Raw genomic sequence first — 26,253 nt, forward strand, 5'->3', positions numbered from 1 at the left:
CCTCTCCTCCAAGGAGGCATCCCTGTTGCCCCAGACACAGGTGCACTCACACTTCTCCAGTGAACAGGCCCAGAGCTCGTGGTTCTCACCGTCCTCTGAACGCCATACCTGTAAACAATGATAAAAGAACAGCTGGCTCATGGTCTTGTTTGCCTGGGAATACAGAGTCGCACAGCTAGCCTGGCAACTATCTTAGGCCACTTCCACTTCTGGAAATGAATGTTTATTAAGCATTCACCCCGATTTGTTTGCACGAAGTCTTGGAGGTAATATACAACATCCGCTCTTAATTGAGCGGAAGCTCTGTCTTGTTTGCGGGAAGGTTATATATAACAACCTCTGTTTATTGAGAGTGTGTCTTCCTTGCTTGGTGCGGAAGTTATGCATGTGGCCTTCCAGATGTTGCTGAACTACAACTCCCATCATCCTGGACCATGTTGGCTGGGGTTGATGGGAGTTGTAGTCCAGCCAGAGGGCCACAGGTTAGCCACCCCAGGTCTGGAGCATTTAAAGCACTTCACACATCAGCAATGCTTACAGCAACCTCTGCAAGGCACTGCATTATAATTGCACCATGCTGCAAACGAGTTGCGACTAGCTCAAGGCCACTTACTGAGCCTGTTATTAGGCGAGGAAATCTATTGGCTACCACACTACAGGAGCTCCCAACCTTTTACTGAACAATGCCCAAAGGAGGAGGTTGCATCTCTAAGGGGATTGTTCCAGCACTGGTTATAAATTAAATACAGCCGTACCTTGGGTCTCAAACAACTTGGCTCCTGAACAAATTGGTTCCTGAAAAATCGAAACCCGGAAGCCGAATGTCTGACAGAGCTTCCATGGCTTCCAATTGGCTGCAGGAGCTTCCTGCAGCCAATCAGAAGCCACGTGTTGGTTTCTGAACGTTTTGGAAGTCAAATGGACTTCCGGAAGGGATTCTGTTTGACTTTCAAGTTACGACTGTACATCAAATGCAATTCACCAAGATGCCTAGGACAGCCATCCATCATAATCCTTAGGATGCCCTTGAACTGGGAGCTTTGGAGTACAAAGATACCTGTACAATGAACCAGCAAACTACACATCACAGCCTCTGAGTGGGCAGCTTATTATCTTCAAGCCCAGGCTTGACCACACCTAGGATGACGATTGGATCCCCTCAACAGGAAGCAGCATAAGAGGGCTTCCTGTTCCAGATAAGCCTTCCTTGACCAACTGGATCTTCTGGCTTGTTCCTGTATCCCTTTAGTCCTGACTTCTGGCTTGCATCTTGATCCTGCTAGTCCTTCAGTTGTGACTTCCTTGCACAGCTCCTGGCTCACCTCAGATTGCGTCCAATGGCTGAGTCCCGATACTTCAACCACCAGCCAGCAGCATGTGGTCAGTGGAGTAGGGGGACCAGGCTAAGTCCCATAAAGGCTCCAAGAGCCCTCCCACCACTTCCCCAAAGCCCTCCCATCTTTGGAAGGATGAAGCAGGGCTCCAGTATCCTGTGCCTCCTTCCCAAAGCCCGGGCAGCTTCTGCCTGGTGTAGGGAGGGAAGTGTGACACTCACAATCACCCTTGCAAGCTGGTGCCTCTGGCCTCGTTCTCCTAAGAAAAATGTCATTCCGTGCCACTGCCATTGGCACCCATGAATAGTCAGCAAGAAATATTTTTGCTTCCTCTTTCTCCATGTGTCTGTTTAGGAGATACAGCCTCCACAAGGGATGTATTGGAATAGATGATATATGTTGGGACCAGCAAATAAACTTTGGCTTGTGGGAGTGGGGTATGTGGCCTTCAAACCTCCCTCTTCTCGGGCTGGGAAGATGCCCAGAGTGTAAAAGCCTCCCCAACTGAGGATTTTAAAGGCACAGACTGGGTCGGTTGGCAGGAGCTAGCCCAGGCAAAGGCAAACTCGGCCCTCCAGATGTTTTGGGACTACAGTTCCCATCATCCTTGACCACTGGTCCTGTTAGCTAGGGATCATGGAAGTTGTAGTCCTACACTTGAGTACACCCTGGCAGAGACACATGCCCAACTGGCATGTTCCCTCCCTCCTAGTCGATCGTTCGGGAGCTTCAAAATTTCTTCAGCCCGAACATCACAGTGACCGATGCCAACCAACACTGGCACACTTAGGGATCCGCAGAGTCTTCGCAGCCTGCGTGACAGACCTCAGCAACTCAGCATTTCGGCTAATCTACTTTATTTACATATAAACACACACGGAGCACTGCAACATGGCTCCCTCTCTCTCTAGCATCAGACAGCAAAGAGAAAGAACAAAGGTCAATAGTCCCACTTCACGGAACACATAACACAAACATCCTGTCTCCGTCACTTCCCACTTTGTGGAGTCAAAACATACACCGTCATGTGATAGACTACAATCCCATGACTGCAATCACGGAGCAGGAATTCTAACGGGGCTAGCCCAATCTCTGCCTTCCAAAGCTCTCCTTTCTCAGCAAGGCTGCACAGCAATGGACAGCCCTTCTGCCTGGAAGCTCTTGAAGGTGTGGATTGAGTTGACCGCCAGCCAAATTGTTCCATGCCTTCAGAGTTCCCCTTTCTTAGCAAGAGGCTGCTCAATGCAAGGCTGCCTCTCTGCTAAGAGCACACCTCTATGGTGGGGTGGTGGTTTTTGGAGCCGTGCAATTCCCCACTGTTGTACTGAACAAAGTGGGCATAGGATTCGGCAGCTACTGCACCAGTTTAAGGCCAGGGAATCTCTGTCCCTGATAAGATGGTAAACAGGTTTCTGCACACCTACAGCCATGTCCCAAGCTGTGTACACGCCCCAAAGCCTTTGTCATATGATCAACCATTAAACCAGTGTGTGTTTAAGATAACCTCACAAACCAAACGTTTCTAAAGAGTGCCAAAGTATGCATTAAAACACCTAAAAGGAACAAGGTGCTTTTATAAAGAATGTTAAAGATGGAGCAATTAGCCAATGACTAACAAGAGTAGCAGAACAATGTTTCCAGTGACTCCATCACGGGAGAAGAAAATTGCAAAACTAATTGCAAAGAGCCTCCAGACTCTCAGCATTCTATGAGAGGGCTTCAAGCACACGCTGGGAAATTTCAGTTTGCACAATTAAAGGTGGATTAAAGCACTCTGCCTCTCTTGTGCTGCGAATCCACTTAAAAAACAAACAGGTTTTTGTTGTTTGAAAAGTGATGTGGAGATGCACTGAAAAGTGGGGGGTGAACGAATGACTCGTGGGAAGACGTGTCAATCCGAACGAATGCTCGCTGTCATAAGACCGCCCCAAGACAAATATGAACAAATGCTTAATCAAGACCAGACAGAGGATCCCTCCAGGCATCCTGATTATTATGCATTCATGGTGGTTTATGTGCAATCCTGCTTTCAACACTCTTTTGAGCCTGCAGAAGTTACAGGGGAGGCATACAGTTTCCAATCAGTGTGCATCCCGTGATTTTCTGCTGTAACTTTTTATACCACAAATGTCTGACATGGGTATGTCCCATTTTTGTTACACTCTAGTGCAAGAGTTACACAGTGACACGGGTGGCGCTGTGGTCTAAACCACAGAGCCTAGGGCTTGCCGATCAGAAGGTCAGCGGTTCGAATCCCCACGATGGGGTGAGCTCCCGTTCGGTCCCAGCTCCTGCCCACATAGCAGTTTGAAAGCACGTCAAAGTGCAAGTAGATAAATAGGTACCGCTCTGGCAGGAAGGTAAACGGCGTTTCCGTGCGCTGCTGGCCACATGACCCGGAAGCTGTACGCCGGCTCCCTCGGCCAATAAAGTGAGATGAGCACCGCAACCCCAGAGTTGTCCGCGACTGGACCTAATGGTCAGGGGTACCTTTACCTTTACCTAGTGCAAGAGCAACCCTCCTGGTGGCAGTAATGTGATAACACTGGGAAAGAAGCACCAGCCAATGCTCTGTGGAAGGTGCACTATAAATCCATCATGAATGCACTAGGATGGAGTCCATGACATGTTGCAGAACATACTCACAAAAAGAACCACTGGTCCAAAGGGTCATAGAATCATAGAACTGTACAGTTGGAAAGGAGCCCAAGGGTGATCTAGTCCAACCCCTGCCACACAGGAATCTCAGCTAAAGCATCCAAGACAGTCTCTGTGCAAGCAAATCATGATGTGTGCTCATTCAATAGGTCTTCTGGAGGAGTCAGCTTTCTCAGGAGCTCGTCCTACACTCGAGTAGGACCCTGGCAGAGACACATGCCCGACTGGCATGTTCCCTCCCTCCTGGTCGATCGTTTGGGAGCTTCAAAAGCTTTCTTCAGCCTGAACATCACAGCGACCGATGCCAACAGACATCGGCACACTTAGGGATCCGCAGAGTCTTCGCAGCTTGCGTGACAGACCTCAGCAACTCAGCATTTTGGCAGAACAATGTTTCCAGTGACTCCATCACGGGGGAAGAAAATTGCAAAACTAATTACAAAGAACCTCCAGACTCTCAGTATTTTGTGAGAGTCAAAACATACACCATCATGTGATAGACAAAAATCCCATAACTGCAATCACGGAGCAGGAATTCTAACAAGCTCAACACCACCCAACATGTGGCAATTCCTAAAGGCATGCGCTCCCTCTTCCTGACACTCGTCCCCACTCTCACCTTCGTGCACTCTCCAGACTGCAAGTCCCTCTCCAGGGCGACCTCCAGATTCCCATTTCCCTGTGGAGAACAGGGAAAAGAAAATGCAGTGAGGGCTGCACAGCTCCCCCCCCCCCACCTCCACCCTATAGAACAGCATCTGAACCATAGCAGGAGGGAAAAAAGAGTGGCAGTCCAGGACTTACTGTGCTGGCAGCTTGAGCGATGGGGACCCAGGTACCCTCCTCAAAGACATGTGTAGAAGAGCTCCCTTGGGAACGCTCAGTCTTCCGAAGCAGCAAATGTTGCTTGGTTTGCCAAGGGCTTTCTGCGGTATCTAGGGGAAGAGAAAAGAAAGATTCAATGAAAAGCTTGGCCGCAAGATCAGTCCACAGATCTCATCTCCGTTCTTGGGAATATACGAGAAGAGCTCTGATAGTCAAATGGAAATCGCAGGCAGGACTTGAAATACAGTCATACCTCGGGTTACAGACGCTTCAGGTTGCGCGATTTCGGGTTGCGCACCGTGCCGAACCTGGAAGTACCGGAACAGGTTACTTCTGGGTTTCGGCACATGCGCAGAAGCGCTAAATCGCACGTTGTGCATGCGCAGAAACGCCGAATTGCAACCCGCGCGTGCGCAGATGCGGCGCTGCGGGTTGCGAACGCTGCAGGTTGCAACGTGCTTCCCACACAGATCACGTTCGCAACCTGAGTGTCCACTGTATAAGCAGAGAAATGAGAATGATAAAAGGAATGTTAATGTAGGGTATAGGTGCGATGGCTTGTGAGTGCTCTCCGCAAGAAATGCCTCTGCTCACTCAGAGATACATATATACATCCTTTATTTTACATATGTACAAGCAGCACACATAATTATGCGTCCGAATCCTGTGAGTCAGATTCTCAGAGTGACTTACGTCCGCTCCTTTTCCAGCAGAAGAGGCGAGGCCTTCTCATTTGATGTCTCTGCCCCCTCCGCTTTAACCCTCTCCTTTCCTGAGCAGATGGAACCGGCACTGCATCGCTGTCCGTGTCAGAGCTTCCTGTGCGGAGTTGAGGCTCTGCTCCAACATCTGAGAGCCTTCCCTCCTCCTGACTTCCCCTCCTTTCCTCCACTGGCACTTCTGTCCCCCTTCCTCTGCTTGTCTCTCCTCCTCCCCTGCGTTCTTCGTCAATACCATGACAATAGGTTATAGAAATAAGTATTACATTTAAGGCAGCTGATAAAGGATTTGAACAGAAACATCATGGAAGTAAGGACGCAAAGTCAAAACGTTAAGGGAATATTGTATTGAAATAGAACTGAATGAAAACTGTATGAAAATTAATCAAAATTATGGGGGAGGGAGAATATAAGAAGAGCCTGCTGGATCAGGCCCAAGGACCATCTAGTCCGGTATCCTGTGGCCGACTAGATGCTTGTGAGAAGCCTGCAAACTGGACATGAGCACAAGAAGGCTGCCATTCCCAGCCACTGCCATTCAGAGGTATGTTAAATACCTCTAGTCTAGTCTAGTCTGGCGCTCAGAGACCACTGTGGCACTCACCTTCCTGCAGGCAGCTTTGGAGGTAGGTGTTCCCGTTGCTCCTGACCTGCACAAAGGGAAAGCATGGGTCAGTAGGAGGTCCTGTCATGCCCTTGAGTTTTTCCTGGAGGCACCTAGCCAGAAATGGAAGGCTAAGGCAGATTTGAAAGACATTGGCACGTGGGCTTACCATATTTTTCACTCTATAGGATGCACTTGACCATAGGAAGCACCTTGTTTTAGAAGGGAGAACAAGAAAAAAAAAATCTCCCCCTCTCTCCCTTCCATTTCTCCTGCCGCTTCGCTGAAGGGGTGCTGCACAAAGAGGGGGAGATTTTTTTTTCTTGTTCTCCCCCTCTAAAACAAGGTGCATTCTGTGCGTCCAGGTCGGGGAGCAGCACAGCAAACCCTTTCCGCCCCCCCCCCATACCCTGACTGGACATTTTGCGATAAGGAAACTGAAGACAGGAGGTGGAGAGATCAGGTTGGCAATCAGAGTGAACAGGACACTGCCCCATCAAACTCAATCTGCCCCCTTCAGCCCCCTGATCTGCAGACTTGCCTGCTTAGAAATAGTCCAGGGGGCTGGCAGCTTCCTCCTCCTCCTCCTCCTCGGTTCAGTTCTGTCCTTGTAGACCCAAGCAGGGAGGAGATTGGGGGCAAAACTAGAAGCAGGTGACTCTGCCTGTCATTGGCTCTTTGGCATCACCTCCTATTGGTCTCCCTGCCTTCTGCCCCCCCTACCCCCCCATGACCACTACACCTTTGCCACATGAAGGAATCACTCTAGTAAGGAAATTCTCTTTGGTCTCTTTCTCTGCAAGTCACTATAAAAATGAGCTCCAGATAAGAACAGTGAGGCGGGGGGCCCAATTCTGACTTTCAAAATGCCTTAAGACAACAAGCCAACATTATGCAGGACCTCAGGAAGCTGGACAACAGAGGCTTAGTCATTGTTCTTGAATGGATTGTAATTACATGGATTGTTAATTACGTGGGTCCTACCTGCACACAGAGGTTGGGGTGGGGTGTCAGTCCTGGGAACTCCTGCGGCACCTAAGAGGTTTGGGAAGAGTTTGTTACAGTCACAAAACTCACAGTTCACTTGCACATCCATCCCTGCCCATGTCTTCACCACCAACCCAGCCACTACCCATCAGAAGTGAACTCCTGGTGCAAATGCCTCAAACCCCTCACACTTTAGGCCAGCTCTTGGTTTGAAGGGCTGCTTCTTATCCCAGCACACCACAGTCCCGTAACACAGGAATGAGGAACCAGTGGCCCTATAATGTTGTTGTACTCCAACTCCCATCAGCCCCAACCGACAGGGCCAATAGTCGGAGATGTCCCCGGACATCTGGAGGGCGCCAGGCTCCCCCATCCCAGCTGTAACACGTAGATGTCCCATAATGTCCACATTTCCACAGAACGCAGGTGGGCGATCTGCAGCTCTGGGGCTGATGTGGTCCTCAGCCTGACCTCGAAAGCCCTCTGCAAGTGACAAGACTTCTCACTAGGAACTCACTGCAAGCCAAGTTAATTGGAAATCAAAATAAAAAAAAATCCTTCCAGTAGCACCTTTAAGACCAACTAAGTTAGTTCTTGGTATGAGCTTTCGTGTGCAAGCACACTTCTTCAGATACCTGGTATCTGAAGAAGTGTGCTTGCACACGAAAGCTCATACCAAGAACTAACTTAGTTGGTCTTAAAGGTGCTACTGGAAGGATTTTTTTTATTTTGACTATGGCAGACCAACACGGCTACCTATCTGTAATTGGAAATCAAACACTCTTCTTTCTTTCTGAGGTCCTGGAGCCTGCGCAAAGTAGTAACTCCAACCTTCCCATCCAGGCCATACCTCCGAGTTAGTTCTCCAACAACTGGCCTCCTGGGTCACGACCACCTTTTCACTTAAAGGGGCCATGTGCCGGATATTTAATTGATCGTGTCTACATCACATAAGCAGCCTGAATCATAGATCCTCCAAGTGTCCCCTTATTTTCCAGGGTTTTACAGAAGCCATCCCGGTTTCTGATTTGATCCCGGAATGTCCTGCTTTGCCTTAAAGGTAAGGGTAAAGGCCTTAAAAAGGTAAAGGTAAAGGGACCCCTGACCGTTAGGTCCAGTCATGGACGACTCTGGGGTTGCGGTGCTCATCTCGGATGTCCCTACAGTGGTACCTCAGGTTACAGACGCTTCAGGTTACAGACTCCGCTAACCCAGAAATAGTACCTCGGGTTAATAACTTTGCTTCAGGATGAGAACAGAAATAGCACGGCAGCAGCACAACGGCAGCGGGAGGCCCCATTAGCTAAAGTGGTACCTCAGGTTAAGAACAGTTTCAGGTTAAGAACGGACCTCCAGAACAAATTAAGTTCTTAACCCGAGGTACCACTGTATTTTCATCGGAGTGTATGGACCCCTGAGAGCCATGCAGATAAGTAACTATCCAGCTTTTAGAAGACATCTGCAAGCAGCCCTGTATAGGGAAGTATTTTTAAAAATGTTTTATGTTTTATTGTGTTTTTACATATGTTGGAAGCTGCCCAGAGTGGCTAGGGCAACCCAGTCAGATTGGTGGGTATTATTATTATTATTATTATTATTATTATTATTATTATTGAATAGGATGTCCCTATTTTCATTGGGAGAATGTTGGAGGGTCTGGAGACTTACTGGACTCCACACAATCCACACTTGCCATCTCGCCCACATCTCCTTTCCCCGCCCCACTTGCTCCTTGCTCTACTCACTTGTGGGGTGAGGGCCAGGTGCAGCTGGGGGTGCAGTGGGTGGCAAGAGGCATGGGTTGCCCCCCTCCAGCAGGGAACCAGCTCCCCTGGGAGGTCGCACGGTGCAGAGAGAGAGCAGGTCAGCGTCCCCTCAAAGACTTTAAGTTCCAGACGGCTCTGTTTCCAGGCCCTGCACAAGGCCTCAGCATCTGGAACAGAAAGTCAAGTCTTTGTAATAACAGGCGAGAATGCCCTTCATACACTATTCCAACACATACACGCTCTCCGCTCTCCCTCCCAAAGTACACATAACTATGGCAAGTCCTCCTCTGTCAACATGTTCAGGGATGGCCTAGGACAGTTTGCTGCCTGAGGTGAAGATGTCAAATACACACACCCTTCTCCCCACACTTGGTACAAAAAGATGCCTGCTAAATCCTGCTTTGGCCAGCATCCCTCACCACACCTGATAGTAACAGGTTGGCCTAGGGCAGGTGACAGAAAGAAGTCTACCTGAGACACACACACACGAGACCTTCAACACCACCTTGAGCCTCCCTGCACTTCAGTGGCTTCCTGCCACCTGAGGTAGATGTTCCCTTCTGCCTAATGGTATGACCGGCCCAGAATAACACACCCCATGTTAATGCTAACATTTTCACTTTTTGAAATTCTGGGTCCGATGCGGACTGGATTTTTTTAAAAAACGCATACCGCTTGAAAAGGGGCACAGGTGAGTTCGGGGCGAATCTTCTTGGCTTCCGACGTTGGGCCAGACCTATGAACACAATACCCAATAGAATAAGAGGCCAAATGCAAGGAAGATGTGCAGTCGTGTGTGTAATGGGGGGGGGGGGGGAGAGAGAGAGAAATCACCTGGTGAATGGCTGTGCACATGCAGCTTACCACATGGTGTCCTCAGCCATTACGCTTCTTCTCAATGTCATCTGGGTGAAAGTACAGTCGTACCTTGGTTTTCGAATGCTGCAAATCGGGAAGCGAGTGTTCTGGTTTGCAAACTTTTTTTGGAAGCCAAACATCCGACGCAGCTTCCGCAGCTTCCGATTGAGTACAGGAAGGTCCTGCAGCCAATCGGAAGCTGCAGCTTGGTTTTCTTTTTTTTTATTAAATAATTTTTATTAACCGGCCAATCAAATCAAATTAAATCACATCACATAAATTCCAAATTACAAAGCCGAATTTTAAATTTTGCTGTTGAGGGGACCCATATTTCAAGATCTGAAGGGGGATTCTGATCATCTTCTTGCTACTGCTTTAATGTCCAAATCAGTCCAAATCAGTCCAAACAGAGTTCATAATTCTATCCAGCCTTATCTTGCTGTTTCCACATCACATCTTGTTCATATATTTTCTCTTTTTTCTTTATGATCTCTTCTGATAGTCTCCTTAAGCCAATAAACACCAATAATAATCCTGTGTGAATTTTTCCGTTCTTCCAATCCTCAAATCGAGATGGTTTCCATATATCATCGCCTTCATAGATAACATCGCTCTTTCCATCATTAATTACAGAACTGTCATTCTTAAGTCCCTCTGAGGAGTTTCACCCACAATATAAAAACAGCTCTATTTCTCAATTTCTCCTCCCAGACTTTAGTCCTCTGACAGAACTTCCCAATATGCAGCTTGGTTTTCAAATGTTTTTGGGAAGTCAAACGGACTTCTGGAACAGATTCCGTTTGACAACCAAGGTAAGACTGTAACTTGTAAACCAGCCCTTAAGTCCTGGAAATAACCACGGCTCAAACCAGAGCACCATTTAGGGACTTGCATCACCAGGTTTGAGGTATTCCAAAAATGCTCTTACTCATGAAGAAATTGCAAAAAAAAAAAAGTATAAGGACTGTGGCGCTTGCCCTCCTAGGTTACATCATGCTGGGTCATAAGGAAAGGGTTAAGTGAGTGTAAAGTGATTGGCAAGTGGGAACCCAAGGGGAGGAGTTAGAGTTAGAGTTAGTGTTGTTAAGGAGTCAGTCGGGTGTTACAGAAGAGAGAGGGAGGATAAGTCTGTGGGTTGGGATACTTTGATGTGAGAGAGTGAGAGAATCTGTTAAGAGGAGTCAGATAGACAGTTGGGATAATCTGTTAGAAGTTATTAGGAAGGTATAGGCCGGTAATGAAACTACGTAAGATAAAGAAACTGACAAGAAAAATTATCTGAAACCATAAACTTGTTAATGCTTATAAAAGAAACTTGTTTATTTGGTTTAATGTTAACAACTGTCTGGACTCTGTGTGTGCCCGAGAGAAATGGGTTGGTGGCAGTGGGGAAGCAATCACAGTGGTGGCACAGGGATCAGTAGACCGTCAAACGTCCGGGGACCCAGTAAGACCCAGGACTTACTCCGATAAATTGCTATGTGAAATGATTCATGTATGAAAGCTGGGATTAAAATTCTGTTAAAAAAATCAGGGTTCTAGTCAGACTTAAACCTTAACCCACTATTTTAGGACATTAGCAGCTGGGCCATAGTCAAATCAAACTTGTCGCAGGTGACAAGGTGGTGGCTCTCCCACCAGCCCCAGAAAGCATGGTCAAGGATCAGGGGTGATGGGAGCTGTAGTTCAACAATACCTGGAGGACCACAAGTTCCCCACTGTTGTCATAATGTGAGGAAGGGTATGGCTTAGAACACTGCAACTGCATGGCACATTTAATGCATGCTGAGAGCACCTGGCTTCCTGCAAAGAATCCTGGGAACTGTAGTTAAGCTAGGAATGCTGGGTGTTGTGGCTCTGCTAGGGTAAACTACCACTCCCAGGATTCTCTAGGGGAAGGCATACACTTATTTAAAGTTAAACGTGCATCAGGTGTATAGCGAGGGGGGAAACTTTGTGGTGTGTGTAAAAATCCTTACCTCCACGCAGAGACAGGGTAACACCTGGTCGATAGGCAAGCTCACATTCTCGTTTCCGGTCTAAATACAAAACAGGGAAGTGACGTGAGTGAGAGCAGCTTAGCGAGAAAAAGCTTGCCTGGTCTCAAATTCTTCCTGCCCCTAGACACTGTTATAAGAATTCTAAGGTCCCAAATATAAAATAAACGTTCATAAATGTACAAGGCAAACACATACATAGGTATATAAACCACGTGTCTGAAATAGTACAGAAGAGCAATCCTGAAGCCATTTTGACTCTCCCAAACCATTTTGACCTCAAATATTTCCCTGCAAGGAGGAAGGAAATGGGAAAGCTTCTCCACTGCCTTTTGCTACCTGTCTTAAGGGGTATTTGTGTATGAATAGAGTGAGTCTGTGACCTGGATTCAGGAATTAAAGTATTAACCATCACAAAAGAAATGGCCAGACTGCCCAGGTAATGCAATCAATGACCATTATCAGATCCTGGCAGACAGGATTTCTGCAACAGACCACCTCCTTCTGTGATGTATGTATGATGTTTTGTGGGGGTGGTCTTGGGCTACAGGGTGGGCAGTTTCAAAAGTCTATATAAGGGCTTGCGCACCATCGTTCAGGGTTCTCTCCTCCCTCCTGCGTGTGGTGAGTGGAGACAGGTTTACTAGCTGCTTTGCGCCTCAATTTTCTCTGGTTGGCCTCTGTTATTTTCTCCTACCAATAACTCACTTAAGGACTCTTGGATACCACAAAACGGGAAAGGAACAGTTTTTTCTTATAACAACATCATTAGGATAAGAAAATTAGTGAAATGTATGGCTGACTGCATATGACTGAAATGTATGACTGACAGCATCTTAAAAAGTAGAGCCATCACCTTGCCAACAAAGGTCCGCATAGTGAAAGCTATGGTTTTCCCAGTAGTGATGTATGGAAGTGAGAGCTGGACCATAAAGAAGGCTGATCGCCGAAGAATTGATGCTTTTGAATTATGGTGCTGGAGGAGACTCTTGAGAGTCCCATGGACTGCAAGAAGATCAAACCTATCCATTCTTAAGGAAATCAGCCCTGAGTGCTCACTGGAAGGACAGATCCTGAAGCTGAGGCTCCAATACTTTGGCCACCTCATGAGAAGAGAAGACTCCCTGGAAAAGACCCTGATGCTGGGAAAGATGGAGGGCACAAGGAGAAGGGGACGACAGAGAACGAGATGGTTGGACAGTGTTCTCGAAGCTACCAGCATGAGTTTGACCAAACTGCAGGAGGCAGTAGAAGACAGGAGTGCCTGGCGTGCTCTGGTCCATGGGGTCACGAAGAGTCGGACACGACTAAACAACAGCAACAACAATGACTGACTGCACATCTCTTTTTGGGTTTGAAACAGGGGGAAGGAATTCAACATCAGGCCAAGGCACTTGTTCCCTCAAGGGCTTCCCAGACAGAATCCCACCCCCCATCTCTTCTCCTGCTTTTCTGGGGGTTCTTATGACGACGACGAGGAGGAGGAGCATTCAGCTCAGCTTCTCGGCGGAGTCTTCTTCTGCTCACCAGCAATTTAGGTGCGTCCTCGCCCAGCTCTTTGAATGCATTCGTCTGATTCAGATACAGCCACATGGAAAAGTGCTGACCCTCAGGGATGTCCAACACATGCAGCACTGCCTTGTCTAACTTCATGGAGACCTCCAGTCTGGGCACTGCAGGAGAGAGGAGGCAGCCATGAATACGCTACATAAATTCACAGTTTAGAGAAAACAGCAAGTTAAGTGGCGACATGATACAAGTTTATAAAATTATTCGTGGCATTGAGAAAGCGAATAGAGGTTTATTTGTTTTTTAATCCCTCTCGCAGAACACTAGAAATTGTGGACATCCAGTGAAGTTTAGTTTTCTCTAAACTAAGAAGTCCCAAATTCTGTAACCTTCCCCCCCCCCCCCGGATGAGTCGCTTCATCTCCTTCATCTTGGCTGGCTCTTAGTGCGGACCCAGGAGATCGAATCTGAGCGTCCACAGCTGCCACCCACCATAAACCACCATTGGCAGGATTGGCAGCAACCAAGAAAGAAGATTCCACCTAAACATTAGGAAAAACTTCCTGACAGTAAGAGCTGTTCGACAGTGGAATTTGCTGCCAAGGAGTGTGGTGGAGTCTCCTTCTTTGGAGGTCTTTAAGCAGAGGCCTGACAACCATATGTCAGGAGTGCTCTGGTGGTGTTTCCTGCTTGGCAGGGGGTTGGACTCGATGGCCCTTGTGGTCTCTTCCAACTCTATGATTCTATGATTCTATAAGAAAAAAGAACACCAAGCACTCAGGCCAACTCAATAGTCAATAGTAACAAAAACTAATCCATTCAAAAGTATGTATTCTAATAAAGATTACAAGCTCAAAGAGAGATTACAAACTCTAACAGAGATTACACGTAGTTGTTATCCATTTTCTACGTTTCTCTAGGATAACAACTACGTGCGGGTAGATCAACATGTATCTTGAGCTTTTCTGTGCATATATTTATCCGAAAGTCTTCAAACTTACAAACTTCAAACTTAAAAATTACCGTAGATTCCGGCGTATTAGGCGACTGGGCGTATTAGACGACCCCCCCAAATTAGCAGGTGCAATTTGAGGGTTCATCTTATTAGCCCAGTCGCCTAATACACTGGGCAGCTCCGCGCTGGGAGAAAGCCGCAGCGGGGGGCGGGGGCGGGCTCTTTCCCGGGGTTAAAAAGTCGCCTTATACGCCGGAATCTACGGTAGCTGATGAAGGTGAATACATCGAAACAGGGCCCTGTCCTGGTTTCCAATCCATAATTTGACTTCTGCTCTATGATTGAAACTGAGTCTCCATCTGCAAGCTGATAAATTATAAGGATCAACATTACTGTCGAGTGAAAAAGAGAAAATCTTTGTAACGAATTACTGTGTTATACATACCTCTTTGAGTTTGAGTTTGTAATCTCTATTTGAGTTTGTAATCTTCATTAGAATACATACTTTTGAATGGATTAGTTTTTGTTACTATTGAGTATTGAATTGTGAGTAGGGACCACTCCCACTATTGAAACTTACATTGGCCTGAGTTCTTGGTGTCCTTTTTTCGTGGTATACAGTATTTAATAACGAGGACTGGCAGCAACAGCAGCTGATATGCTTGTGATAATATCTTGTTCTCTTGTTAATTGCGCTGTTTTAAATGCACATGTTATATTTGACTTCCTTTAGTCATGTTTTATTTGGAAATGTTTAAGATTTCTTTTCATTAACATTTCTGCGTTAAATGTGCATTCTGTGCTTGAACTCCTTCGTAACATTTTATTTTGAAATCTTTAAGATAATATTTTAGTTTAATTATGTTGCTTTGAATATATATATTAAATTCATTCAGTAATGTTTTCTTCTGGGTTGTTTTATTTAATGTGTCAATGTATTGCAAACCATTCTGAGATTTTTGAAATGGATAATAATAATAATAATAATAATAATAATAATAATTTTGGTGGACCTTTTCCAATTGCAATATCCTTCTTGATGTGAGATGACCAGAAAAGTATACACTGTACAACTGTGGTTGCACCACAGATTTGTATAATGGCATTATGATAGCAGCAGTTTTATTTTCATTCCTTTTCTAATGATCCCTCGCGTTGATGACACTCAGCAGCGGAAGTGCTAGACCAGTGTCTTGCCTCAGTAATGAACTGGATGAGAACCAACAGACTGAAGCTCAATCCAGATAAGACAGAGGCACTGTTAGTGGGTGGTTCCCTAGACCAGATGGCTGGGAGGTTGCCTGTTCTTGTTGCACTTCCTCTGAAGGAGAAGGTTTGTAGCTTGGGGATACTCCTGGATCCTTTGCTGTCGCTCGAGGCTCAGGTGGCCTCAGTGGCCTGGAGTGCCTTCCATCAGCTTCGGCCCAGCTACGCCCAGTGGTGGAGCTTCATGACAGGGATAGCCTAACTACTGTTGTCTATGCTCTGATAACCCCAAGGTTAGATAACTGCAATGCGTTATACGCAGGGCTGCCTCTGAAGATGGTTCAGAAACTTCAGCTAGTGCAGAATTCAATGGCAAGTTGCTCACCAGGAGCAAGCCGGTTTGAGCATATTACACCGATTCTGGTCCAACTGCACTGGTTACCAATTAGTTTCTGGGCCCAATTCAAAGTGCTGGTTTTGACCAATAAAGCCTCAAACGGCTCAGGACCACAATACAGTGGTACCTCTGCTTACGAACTTAATTCCTTCCAGAGGTCCATTCTTAACCTGAAACCGTTCTTAACCTGAGGTACCACTTTAGCTAATGGGGCCTCCCGCTGCCACCGTGCCGCCGGCACGCGATTTCTGTTTCCATCCTGAGGTAAAGTTCTTAACCCGAGGTACTACTTCCGGCTTAGCGGAGTCTATAACCTGAAGTGTTTGTAACCTGAGGTGTTTGTAACCTGAGGTACCACTGCACCTCAAGGACTGCCTCTTTCTATATGAACCTACCCGGACCCTGAGATCATCTTCCGAGACCCTCCTTCGTGTGCCTCCTCCTTGAGAGGTCCAGAGGATTGCAACACAAGAAGGGGCCTTCTCTGCAGTGGCTCCCCGTCTGTGAAATGCTCTCCCCAGGGAAGTTCACCTGGCGCCTTCATTATACACCTTTAGCCGCCAGGCAAAAATGTTCCTTTTAAACCAGGCCTGCGGTTGATTTGATTGACATTCTAGGCCCTTTTTAAATGTGGTGGGAGGTTTTTTTGGGGGGAGGGGGGTTATTGGGTTGTTGTTTTTATTTTGATTATGTATTTTGTGGTTTTATATTTTGATTTTATTCTGTGATCAACACTGAAACCTCCGGGTAAAGGGCAGTATATAAATTCAATAAACAATAATAAGAATGATTTGCCTTTTTCACAGCGGTCACAAACTGGATCAGCGTCTTCCCCTGTTACAAATTTTACAGATATCAGATGCGTCTCCATCGTTTCTTTAGTCACTGGAACTGTGCCTGTAAGCACCTCTGTCCCAGTTCACAGAGTTCACCTGCTCCATGCAGGTTACTCCCAAATTACGCAAACAGGACACATTTTACAAAATGGACATTCGTTTCCAAGTATTCATCAAGCACAGAATGGCATTTTCAAACTTCTCTCTGTGTGGACTCTTATGTCACAGAGTCTGCAATTGTGAGTAATATGAATGAGTAATATGAATTTAAGAATGAAAGCTGGGGTTCTCTGAAAGCAGGATGCCAGAGCCCGGACTGGATACGCACCAAATTCCACTCTTGCACAGTCATCTTTCCCCTGACTAATAAAATTTGAATTACGTGGTACTGCTTTGCCTGTATGAAGGTTAACATATCAGGATTAGGACACGAGTCCTTAATATGCAGAAAACCAGAAAGCTGCACTACACAAACTTTGGACCTCATTCAAGGTGTTGTTCCACTTTTACTCAGAGTAGAAGCAATGAAATTAATGGATGTGACTAGGTTAGCTCCATTTGGACCAACTGCGAGTAGAATTTACTTGGATACAACAAGGTGGCTGGGACAACCCTCCTGTCCATCACCTGATGCCCCTATGACATCAGACGATGGACAGGTGAGTTATCCCAATCGCCTGCCAACGTCCCTGGCAAAGTGCCTCCCAAGCTGGTTGTTGGTTGCCTAGGAACCAACCAGGGGCTTTTCCAGCATTGGGCTGGTAAACCTGGTTCTTACAGGGATTGGAAGTGTGGTCAAGTTCCCCACGGGAAACTCATTTGCGCAGTTGATAAGCTTGAACTCACCTGGCTTTAAAATAACAACAACAACAACAACAATAATAATTTATTATGAGTTTCCCCAGCCACTCTGAGCGGCTCCCAACCGAGTGTTAAAACAATACAGCATTAAATATTAAAAACTTCCCTAAACAGGGCTGCCTTCAGATGTCTTTTAAAGATAAGATAGCTGCTTATTTCCTTCACATCTGAAGGGAGGGCGTTCCACAGGGCGGGTGCCACTACAGAGAAGGCCCTCTGCCTGGTTCCATGTAACTTCCCTTCTTGCAATGAGGGAACCGCCAGAAGGCCCTCAGGGCTGGATTTCAGTGTCCGGGCTGAACAATGGGGGTGGAGACGCTCCTTCAGGTATACACCTGCTATATGCAGAGATCGACTGCACAGGGAACCTGGTTGTGTAGCCGACCTGCTCCCGATGTGACAAAGGATGTCAGATTTGGAGCAGACTGGCACCGTTTGCAGGAAGTGGACTCCGGGCCTAACTGTGACTCAGGTTGGGCCAAATTTGTCCTGAGGGCTGGAATGTTCCTCACCCCTGTCCTTGTTGGACCTTTGGTTTCGACCCAGAAAAGAGGCGGTTTTAGCCTTAGGAAAGGTTGCCGCCGTGGGAATGTTTTCAACGAAGCTCAGATCCCTATCAAACGAGCCGCAGGGGGGTTGGCTGGCTCTGGCTGGTACCTGCATCAGGGCAGCGGCACTGATAAGAAGTCGGCGGCATTGCTACATACCTTGGCAGAGGCGGATGGCATCTTTTGCTCTGTGCCAGGTGCAGTCTGTGGGAAGAAAACACAGAAGGAAGGCCTGGAGGTTGGTTGGTTGCTCTCCTCCATTTCCTCAGCTGCTCACTTCTGGAGCAGGCCTGAAAGGCACTCACCTGGCCCAGAGTGGGTCTTCCGCAAGAGTTGTGCAAACTGATAGTGGGGATGAGTGAATGCCGTGATATGCAACTCCCCGCTGAGAGCCACCGGGAAGCAGTCGAACTGGAGAGAGCCCTGGGAAGGAAGGGGGCAGGAGTGTCAAAGGTGAAAGGAGCACACACCCCCTCTCTTTCTCTCTCACACACTATCACGCCCACAGACAGGAACACACACACAGAGGGACCCAATGGGGCTGCCATCTGTCGCACTTCACCTTTCCCACTGGGAAAGGCGAGGGATGTCTTTGGGAACCACCACATCCTCCTCAAAGTGTTACCTCCCACCATCACCACTAGGGTGGGAGGTTGGACCTGCCTGCAGTCCTGCTGCTTATCTGGGGCTACTGCTTCAGTGGTCTCCCCAAACACTGGTTGCTTAGCGCCCTGACAGTGCAAGAGAGGCTGGATAGAGCAGCTTAGCGCAGAGCTCAGAGGGAGAGAAGCTCTGTGGCTGTGGATCATTAAACGTTTTGTGTATGCTGCTGCTCCAGACACCATATTGGCGATGATCTTTTGACGTGGAGGGGCTCTTGAAATTGTTTGGAGGGCATGCAGGCTGCCAGTTAGCCACAGAAGGCTCCAAGGGGCTTCTGGAGGTTCCCTCACTGCGAGATGTGAGGTTACAGGGAACCAGGCAGAGGGCCTTCTCGGTGGTGGCGCCCGTCCTGTTGAATGCCTTTCCGTCAGATGTCAAGGAAATAAACAACTATCTGACTTTTAGAAGACATCTGAAGGCAGCCCTGTTTAGGGAAGTTTTTAATGTTTGATGTTTTATTCTGTTTTTAATCCGTTGGGAGCCGCCCAGAGTGGCTGGGGAAACCCAGCTGGATGGGCGGGGTATAAATTTATTATTATTATTATTATTATTATTATTATTAACGGCAGAAATTGCAGCTCTATGGCCCACCAATTAAGGTCAGCTAAAACGGCATCTAAAATACGTTTGTATATCAGTGGGGCTTAATATATCTTGCCATTTTTGCAACCACACTCTGCAGAATTTAGCATTGTCAAGGAACCCAGTTGTCCTTTATCAAAAGGCAAGCGTCTAGCCGTCAAAGATAAGCTGCTTTCTGGAGTGTGGGCAATTCCACATTGAAAGAGCATCCCCCCTCCTGAAAAAAAAAAAAGAAACACAGGAATTGCAGTTTGCCCTTCACAGAACTACAATTCCCAGCACCCTTAGCAAACTATATTTCCCAGGATTCTCCGGGGGCCGTCACATTCTTTAAATGTATGGTGTGTGAGGATGATTTGCAGCAGGTTTGCCATGTGTGAGTTGCCCCAGTGCTCTGCATAGCTACTGAAAACTAGCAGATGGAGTTAGCGTGGAATAATGGTTAGGGTTTCAAACTAAGGCCAAGGAGATCCAGGTTCAAATTTCCACGGCACCATGAAGCTCACAAGCTGACCTTGGATCTGTTAGACTCTTTCCACTTTTTCTCCTGGGGTTTGTATTAGGATTAAAAGAAGAGAACTACATATGCCTCCTTGAAGGAAAGGAGGGATGAAAATGCAGTAATAATGCAGGGGGGGGGCAAGGATTTCCATTTATACACTTTATGGAATACCCATCTCTGCATACGGGTAGGGCAAAGTGAAGGAACTGAACTTGTGGTCAGACTGATTTAGTGGTAGATTAGGGTTCTCTGCCAGTCTGCAGCCAAAACCGGCTCTTCAAGTCAAGTGCCAGGGAGCAAAACAGAGCCTACATTCCTCCCTCAATCCCTCCCTCCTTCTCATCTATTTCACTAGACAAACACCAGTTTCTTTATGGGCTGGTTCATCACGGAGCCCTACCTCATTGCTAATCCAGATTCCTGGGGTTCGAAAGCAATCTCAGTAGTTTCCACATGTGCATATTTGGATTTGACCCAATCCATTGTTTCTTGTCCTGGCATACAAGTAGGTGTTTTTTTTAACCCTGTGTCTGTTTTTCACACTCACTGACTTGTTCATTCCACTCGCCGAACCATGGCAGTACAAAAGGGCCACACGCACAGCTTTCTGTTTACCTGCACATTTTTTTCCTTTTTAAAAATAAAAGATTCTTCTGTTTCACTGACCAACTCCCCCCAGTGAGTATGTGCAGGTACCTATTTATTTATGTGCATGGGTCTTGTTTTAAATTTCCTCCTTCAGATAAGCACTGAAGCAGAGATCTGATTATAGGTCGGCTTGAGTCTACATCTCATGTCGTTTGCTTGCTTAGTTGACCTTCACTGCACACATCTGAGGCTTAAAAAGTGAAGGAGGGTGAGTAAGATTGTTTAGCAAGGATCCCTGCATTGCAGGGGTCGGATTAGATGACTTTCAGGGTCCCTTCCAACTCCACAGTCCTATGATTTATTTATTTTTAAGTCACCTTCCCAGACACTTGCTTGAAACTCAGTCGTATGAAATTCTGCGTGTGCGCAAACCAGAGGGTACAAGAATAAAGTTTCAAACGGTGTTTATGTTTTCACCACATGCCAGAAGTATGGGTAGGTAAAGGTAAAGGGACCCCTGACCATTAGGTCCAGTCATGACCGACTCTGGGGTTGCAGCCCTCATCTTGCTTTACTGGCCGAGGGAGCCAGCATACAGCTTCCGGGTCATGTGGCCAGCATGACAAAGCTGCTTCTGGCGAACCAGAGCAGCGCACGGAAATGCCGTTTACCTTCCCACCGGAGCGGTACCTATTTATCTACTTGCACTTTGACATGCTTTCGAACTGCTAGGTTGGCAGGAGCAGGGACCGAACAACGGGAGCTCACCCTGTCCCGGGGATTCAAACCGCCGACCTTCTGATCGGCAAGTCCTAGGCTCTGTGGTTTAACCCACAGTGCCACCCACGTCCCATAGAAGTATGGGTACCAGAAAACAAATGAGAAGCGACAATGGATGCTGGGAGCATGCAAAACTGAGTGGGAGAAGAGAACATTCAGACATGCCCCCAAGGAAAAGAACGGCAGCAATGGATCCAGTAACAGATTAACAGCAGTTTGGAGTAGGGTTAATTCTAATTTTCAGATTATCCCAGGATACAGGAAATCTGAATTCACTGCTAAAAAGAAATGAGATGGGCACTGATTGAAGGCTCCGTCAGACAGACAGCGCCTCAAAAAAGGAGGCCCATTCACATACACAGTAAACTCCAATGTAAACCATACTTTTAAAGCACATCCAACACACATTTTAAGGAGCTTGATTCCCTCCCCACCCCCCCAAAAAAATTATTGGTAATGGTAGTTTTCCCCTCACAGAGCTACAACTCCCAACACCCTTCACAAACTACAGTTCCCAGGATTTTGAGTGCTTTGAAACATACGGTGTGGATCCACCCACTTGTTCTCCATGCTTACAAATTTTGGATTTCACCAATGGACATTCAATGGGCCCAAATCACTTACCAAATCACTTCTGTTGTGCCAGTCACCACCAAGGGGGAGCAAAACCTTCATACTGGCGCAGTGGGAGGAAGCGTATGTCTCAGCTGAGAGCAGCACGTGCGCCTGCAGGAATCCTGGGAACAGAGGAAGGGAGGGAGTGCAGGGTGTCAGAAGAGGAATGGAAATAAATGCAGATATGGACTCTTGAACTGGAGGAGTGGTGCGGCCATCAATATACTTCACGAGGCTGTTTGAGTCATTCCTCACATTCCTATAATATGCCATCGAGAATTAATTAGGCTCATAGACTCACAAGAGCTGGAAGGGACCCTGAGGATCATCCAGTCCAACCCCCTGCAATGCAGGAATATGCAGCCGTCTTTTTTTCTGGGGGGACACAGGGGTACGCAGACCCCTAAACGTTTTGTGAATCTAAGCTTGGCCTCACTGAGGGGCAGTATTTCAATATGAGTAGGAAAAGGCGAATACCCCTAAACATTTTTTTAAGGGGGAGGAAGCACTGTTTATGGGGCTCGAACCTGCGACCTTGGCATTATCAGCACCACGCTCTAGCCAACTAATAATAATAATAATAATAATTTATTATTTATACCCCGCCCATCTGGCTGGGTTTCCCCAGCCACTCTGGGCGGCTTCCAAAAGAATATTAAAATACTATGATACATCAAACATTAAAAGCTTCCCTAAACAGGGCTGCCTTCAGATGTCTTCTAAAAGTCTGGTAGTTGTTGTTCTCTTTGACATCTGGTGGGAGGGCGTTCCAAGGTGGTTATTCTCTGTGCAGCAATTGCTATTGTTAACATCGATACCAACTTTCTTGTTCCTCCTCTTTGACTTCTGTATAACTGCGCAATATTTCAAAATAACAACAACAACAGAGACTGCTGTAGACAAAGTCTCCTTTCTGGCTCACCTTCAGTGTTGCCATGATGTCTTCTGCGCTCTGGGCTGGTCCTGTCAGCTCCCTCGTCTTGCTTTGAACCCAAGGCAGGTGATTCTACAAGGAAATAAAATGACTGTGTACCCCAAATAATAACAAGAATAATAACGCAGCTCAGCACAGTGCAGTGAAGCAATTGTCCACCAATTGTACTTTTCTCCACTTATTTGTCTGTTTTGTAACACAAGAAAAAATATTTAATTGAAAACTTTTTTTTTTTTTTTAATGAGAGGATTGGATAAATTCACGGAGGAAATTTGATGGCTGGGCTCTATCTACATCCACAGATGGAGACAGCAACGCTTCTGAATATGTTTCCAAGCACAATTCAAAGTGTTGGTGTTGACCTTTAAAGCGCTAAACGGCCTGGGCCCAGTATACCTGAAGGAATGTCTCCACCCCCATCGTTCTACCCGGACACTGAGGTCCAGCGCTGAGGGCCTTCTGGTGGTTCCCTCATTGTGAGAAGCAAAGCTACAGGGAACCAGGCAGAGGGCCTTCTCGGCAGTGGCGCCCACCCTGTGGAACACCCTTCCTTCAGATGTCAAAGAGAAAAACAACTACCAGACATTTAGAAGACATCTGAAGGCAGCCCTGTTTAGGGAAGCTTTTAATGTGTGACATTTTAATATATTTTTAATCTTTGTTGGAAGCCACCCAGAGTGGCTAGGGAAACCCAGCCAGATGGGCAGGGTACAAATAATAAATTATTATTACCATTATTATTATTATTATTATTATTATTATTATGAAGAATACCAGTTGCTGGAAGCCACAGGAGAGGAGAGAGGTCTCGTGTTCAAATCCTGCTTGCTGCTTTCCCAGCAGGCATCTGGCTGGCCACTGTGAGAACAGGACGCTGGTCTAGATGGGCCTTGGGCCTGATCCAGCGGGCTCTTTTTTATGTTCTTATGACAGAGCCTGGGACTTTCAGAGTACATGTCCTCCTGTTGAATTCTGGCCTTTCTCCCTTCTGTACGGTTTGGTCCCTCGTGGGGCATGTCTAGGAACTGAACTCTACGACCTCTCAAACCTAACGTGAGAATCACGTCCTGCTATCACTAGACGAACAAGCCTGCCCTGAAGTGGCAGAGGGGGCATAGGCCAGCTAGGACTGAAAGCCAAGGTACAAGGCCAACTGCAGCAACAGCAGCAGGCCAGGGTCAACATTCAGGTACAGAGCCCTGAGCCATCTTTCTCACCCAGCAGGCCAAGGCGTAGGATCACCTGCACACAGGGGACGCAGTCTCGCTGCTTCCGACACCGAAGTCCGTTCCTCGTCTCGATCTGGGTCAGCACCAGGACTGGGTCTTGCCCTGGGGCTGGCAGGGCATGCCCAGGGATGCACAGCACACCCTTTTCTGAAAGTAGGCGAAAGAAAGAAAGAAAGAAAGAAAGAAAGAAAGAAAGAAAGAAAGAAAGAAAGAAAGAAAGAAAGAAAGAAAGAATTACCCAGTGAAAGAAGGGTATTATTCAGCAGAATGTGTGCTAGCACCCCCAATCACAGCATTTCGAAGGAACACTCACTACCGTCAAAAGAGCCCTGAACCAAAATTCACAGAGCCTTCCATCCCTAGAACATAGTCTGAAGCTTTTGTAGATGAGAAGAAGCTTGTGTTGAATCCAGGGGTCACAAGACTAAGGCAGTCTAAAGCTGGTTTTCTTGGGTGACGTCCATCCCCACCCGAAACTCTCCCCTCTTTCCCAGGAACACTGCAGTAGAAATATTTGGCACGTTTTGGGTCGTGCAACGTGAATTGTGGCCAAATGATGACAAGAATGCTTTTAAACAAACAAACCCTGTAGCAAAAGAATCCCACGCATCGGGCTTTAGGACAAGTCAAGTCAATGGCAGTCTTCACACTTGGATTTAGTCATGCTTACCTTTCCTCCACTCTTTCCAGGCAAGATCATCCGTGCTTTAAAGCTACATGTCTGAGCACACTCCCCCCCCCCCCGGAGATTTCCCCACGAAAACCCGCTCTTTAAAGCACAATCGGAGCATACGGCAATCCTCAGAAAACCTAAGTTCTCTAAGCGATTTAGCACTAAAGATTAAAAAATTGCTCCGACACAGAGCCTTCACATATGGATCTGTGTCTGGGCAAAAGGTAGGTGTTGATAAGCTCATAGATTTATCAAGATAAAGAACAGGGATGAAAATTATTAATTTTTTTGGTACGAACACTTACCCAATAGCTGGCAGCCAAGACCCTATAGAAGGACACAAAAGGGACAGTTTCAAGAGCTAGTAAAGAGACTATCGCAAGTTGAGCCTCTTTTCTCCGATCCTACAACACACCCTGCCAGGCTGAGTCTAAAACAACATGCCTTCCAACTGTTATTTCATTGTGAGGACCAATTTCTTGGGTCTATGAAAGCTGTTCCCAACGCAGGACATATTGGCTTAATAAGGTGGGGAACCTGTAGCTCTCTAGGAATTGTTGGACTACAACTCACCTGTTTGTACTGACTGTTTTAAACAGTACTGTTCTGCTTTTCCCTTACTGTAAGCTACTCTGGGTATTCTGCTATATCTTTTGCTCTGAGAAGTCAACCAGGAACCTCCTTTCCACCTGCACAGCTGGTTTAGGACTATATTATTATAGGTTTGCAGGGAAATCAGTCTGGGTGATGATATCTGTGGATCTCTTCCAAACCTGTGATTCTGTATCTGTGAGGTTAGAATCTACAAAAGGAGAACTGGTAAACTGGTCCAACCAGCTCCTTTGTTAAGGTAATGACTTTGGCCAGACTCACCAATATCTTAAAGAGTTAGCTAAGAATAAATACGTTGCCATAGTGACAACTGAAGTTACTTCCAGGAAAGGATATAGGCCGTTCCCTACCAGCGTCACCAGGCTACCTGCAACATCACCACACACCTAGTTTTGGTGTGTGAGTTTTGGCTGATGCTAGAAGCAGGAGGCAGGGAGGCCTGTTTTGCTCTGTGCTGAACCCAAAGCTATGGTTTGGAGATCTCCCTGGAAACCTAATGAGGAGGCAAGGTCTGCTGAAATGTTAATGCTACGAGCCTCTCCGCGCTATGTTCAGGTTGTATATATGCGTAAAGAAAACCACGTTTCGTAAAGACACCAGAGTCTCCATTGACCAAAAAAACTGAACTCTGGATAGACGTAGGCCTCCCTAAAGAACTTCATCGATAAGAAAATGGGGTGCACCCAACAATATCTATATCCATGTATGATTGCAATGGAAAAAACATAACAGGTTGCTGCCCCCATGAAACATACGATCTAACTTTTGATAGTGGCAATGGCAACAGAGGAAGGAGAAGGAAGGAGCAAACCCCCACCTGAGTCATCTAAATAACTGTATGTAGAAATAGAATTCCCGGAGGTACGCTCCATTGTCTCTCAAGACAGACAGATGCCAACAACAATATAGGTAAAGGTAAAGGTACCCCTGCCCGTACGGGCCAGTTGTGTCCGACTCTAGGGTTGCGTGCTCATCTCGCTCAAGAGGCCGTGAGCCGGCGCCGTCCGAAGACACT

The 26,253-nt window shown here is 46.8% G+C and overlaps 1 protein-coding gene across 2 annotated transcripts in view; it reads right to left on the reverse strand.

The window, feature by feature from the left end:
- IL17RC (interleukin 17 receptor C) overlaps nucleotides 1–26,253 on the reverse strand; it is a 36,909-nt gene that overhangs the window by 6,075 nt on the left and 4,581 nt on the right. Inside the window, exons 2-16 of one of the 2 annotated variants that reach the window (XM_080991882.1) lie at nucleotides 24,932–24,953; nucleotides 23,942–24,100; nucleotides 22,713–22,796; nucleotides 21,800–21,912; nucleotides 18,366–18,483; nucleotides 18,220–18,264; nucleotides 13,276–13,421; nucleotides 11,731–11,790; nucleotides 9,566–9,629; nucleotides 8,873–9,060; nucleotides 7,125–7,175; nucleotides 6,141–6,186; nucleotides 4,797–4,927; nucleotides 4,612–4,671; nucleotides 51–108 (exon numbers count right to left, since the gene is read on the reverse strand). In XM_080991882.1, the coding sequence (XP_080848008.1) occupies nucleotides 51–108; nucleotides 4,612–4,671; nucleotides 4,797–4,927; nucleotides 6,141–6,186; nucleotides 7,125–7,175; nucleotides 8,873–9,060; nucleotides 9,566–9,629; nucleotides 11,731–11,790; nucleotides 13,276–13,421; nucleotides 18,220–18,264; nucleotides 18,366–18,483; nucleotides 21,800–21,912; nucleotides 22,713–22,796; nucleotides 23,942–24,100; nucleotides 24,932–24,953 (1,345 nt within the window). The remainder of the gene's footprint in view (nucleotides 1–50; nucleotides 109–4,611; nucleotides 4,672–4,796; nucleotides 4,928–6,140; nucleotides 6,187–7,124; nucleotides 7,176–8,872; nucleotides 9,061–9,565; nucleotides 9,630–11,730; nucleotides 11,791–13,275; nucleotides 13,422–18,219; nucleotides 18,265–18,365; nucleotides 18,484–21,799; nucleotides 21,913–22,712; nucleotides 22,797–23,941; nucleotides 24,101–24,931; nucleotides 24,954–26,253) is intronic. The other variant, XM_080991883.1, reaches the window with a different exon arrangement.

Source organism: Podarcis pityusensis (genome assembly GCF_964106645.2).
Source record: "Podarcis pityusensis genome assembly, chromosome: 2".
In the NCBI taxonomy this organism is placed as follows: domain Eukaryota; kingdom Metazoa; phylum Chordata; class Lepidosauria; order Squamata; family Lacertidae; genus Podarcis; species Podarcis pityusensis.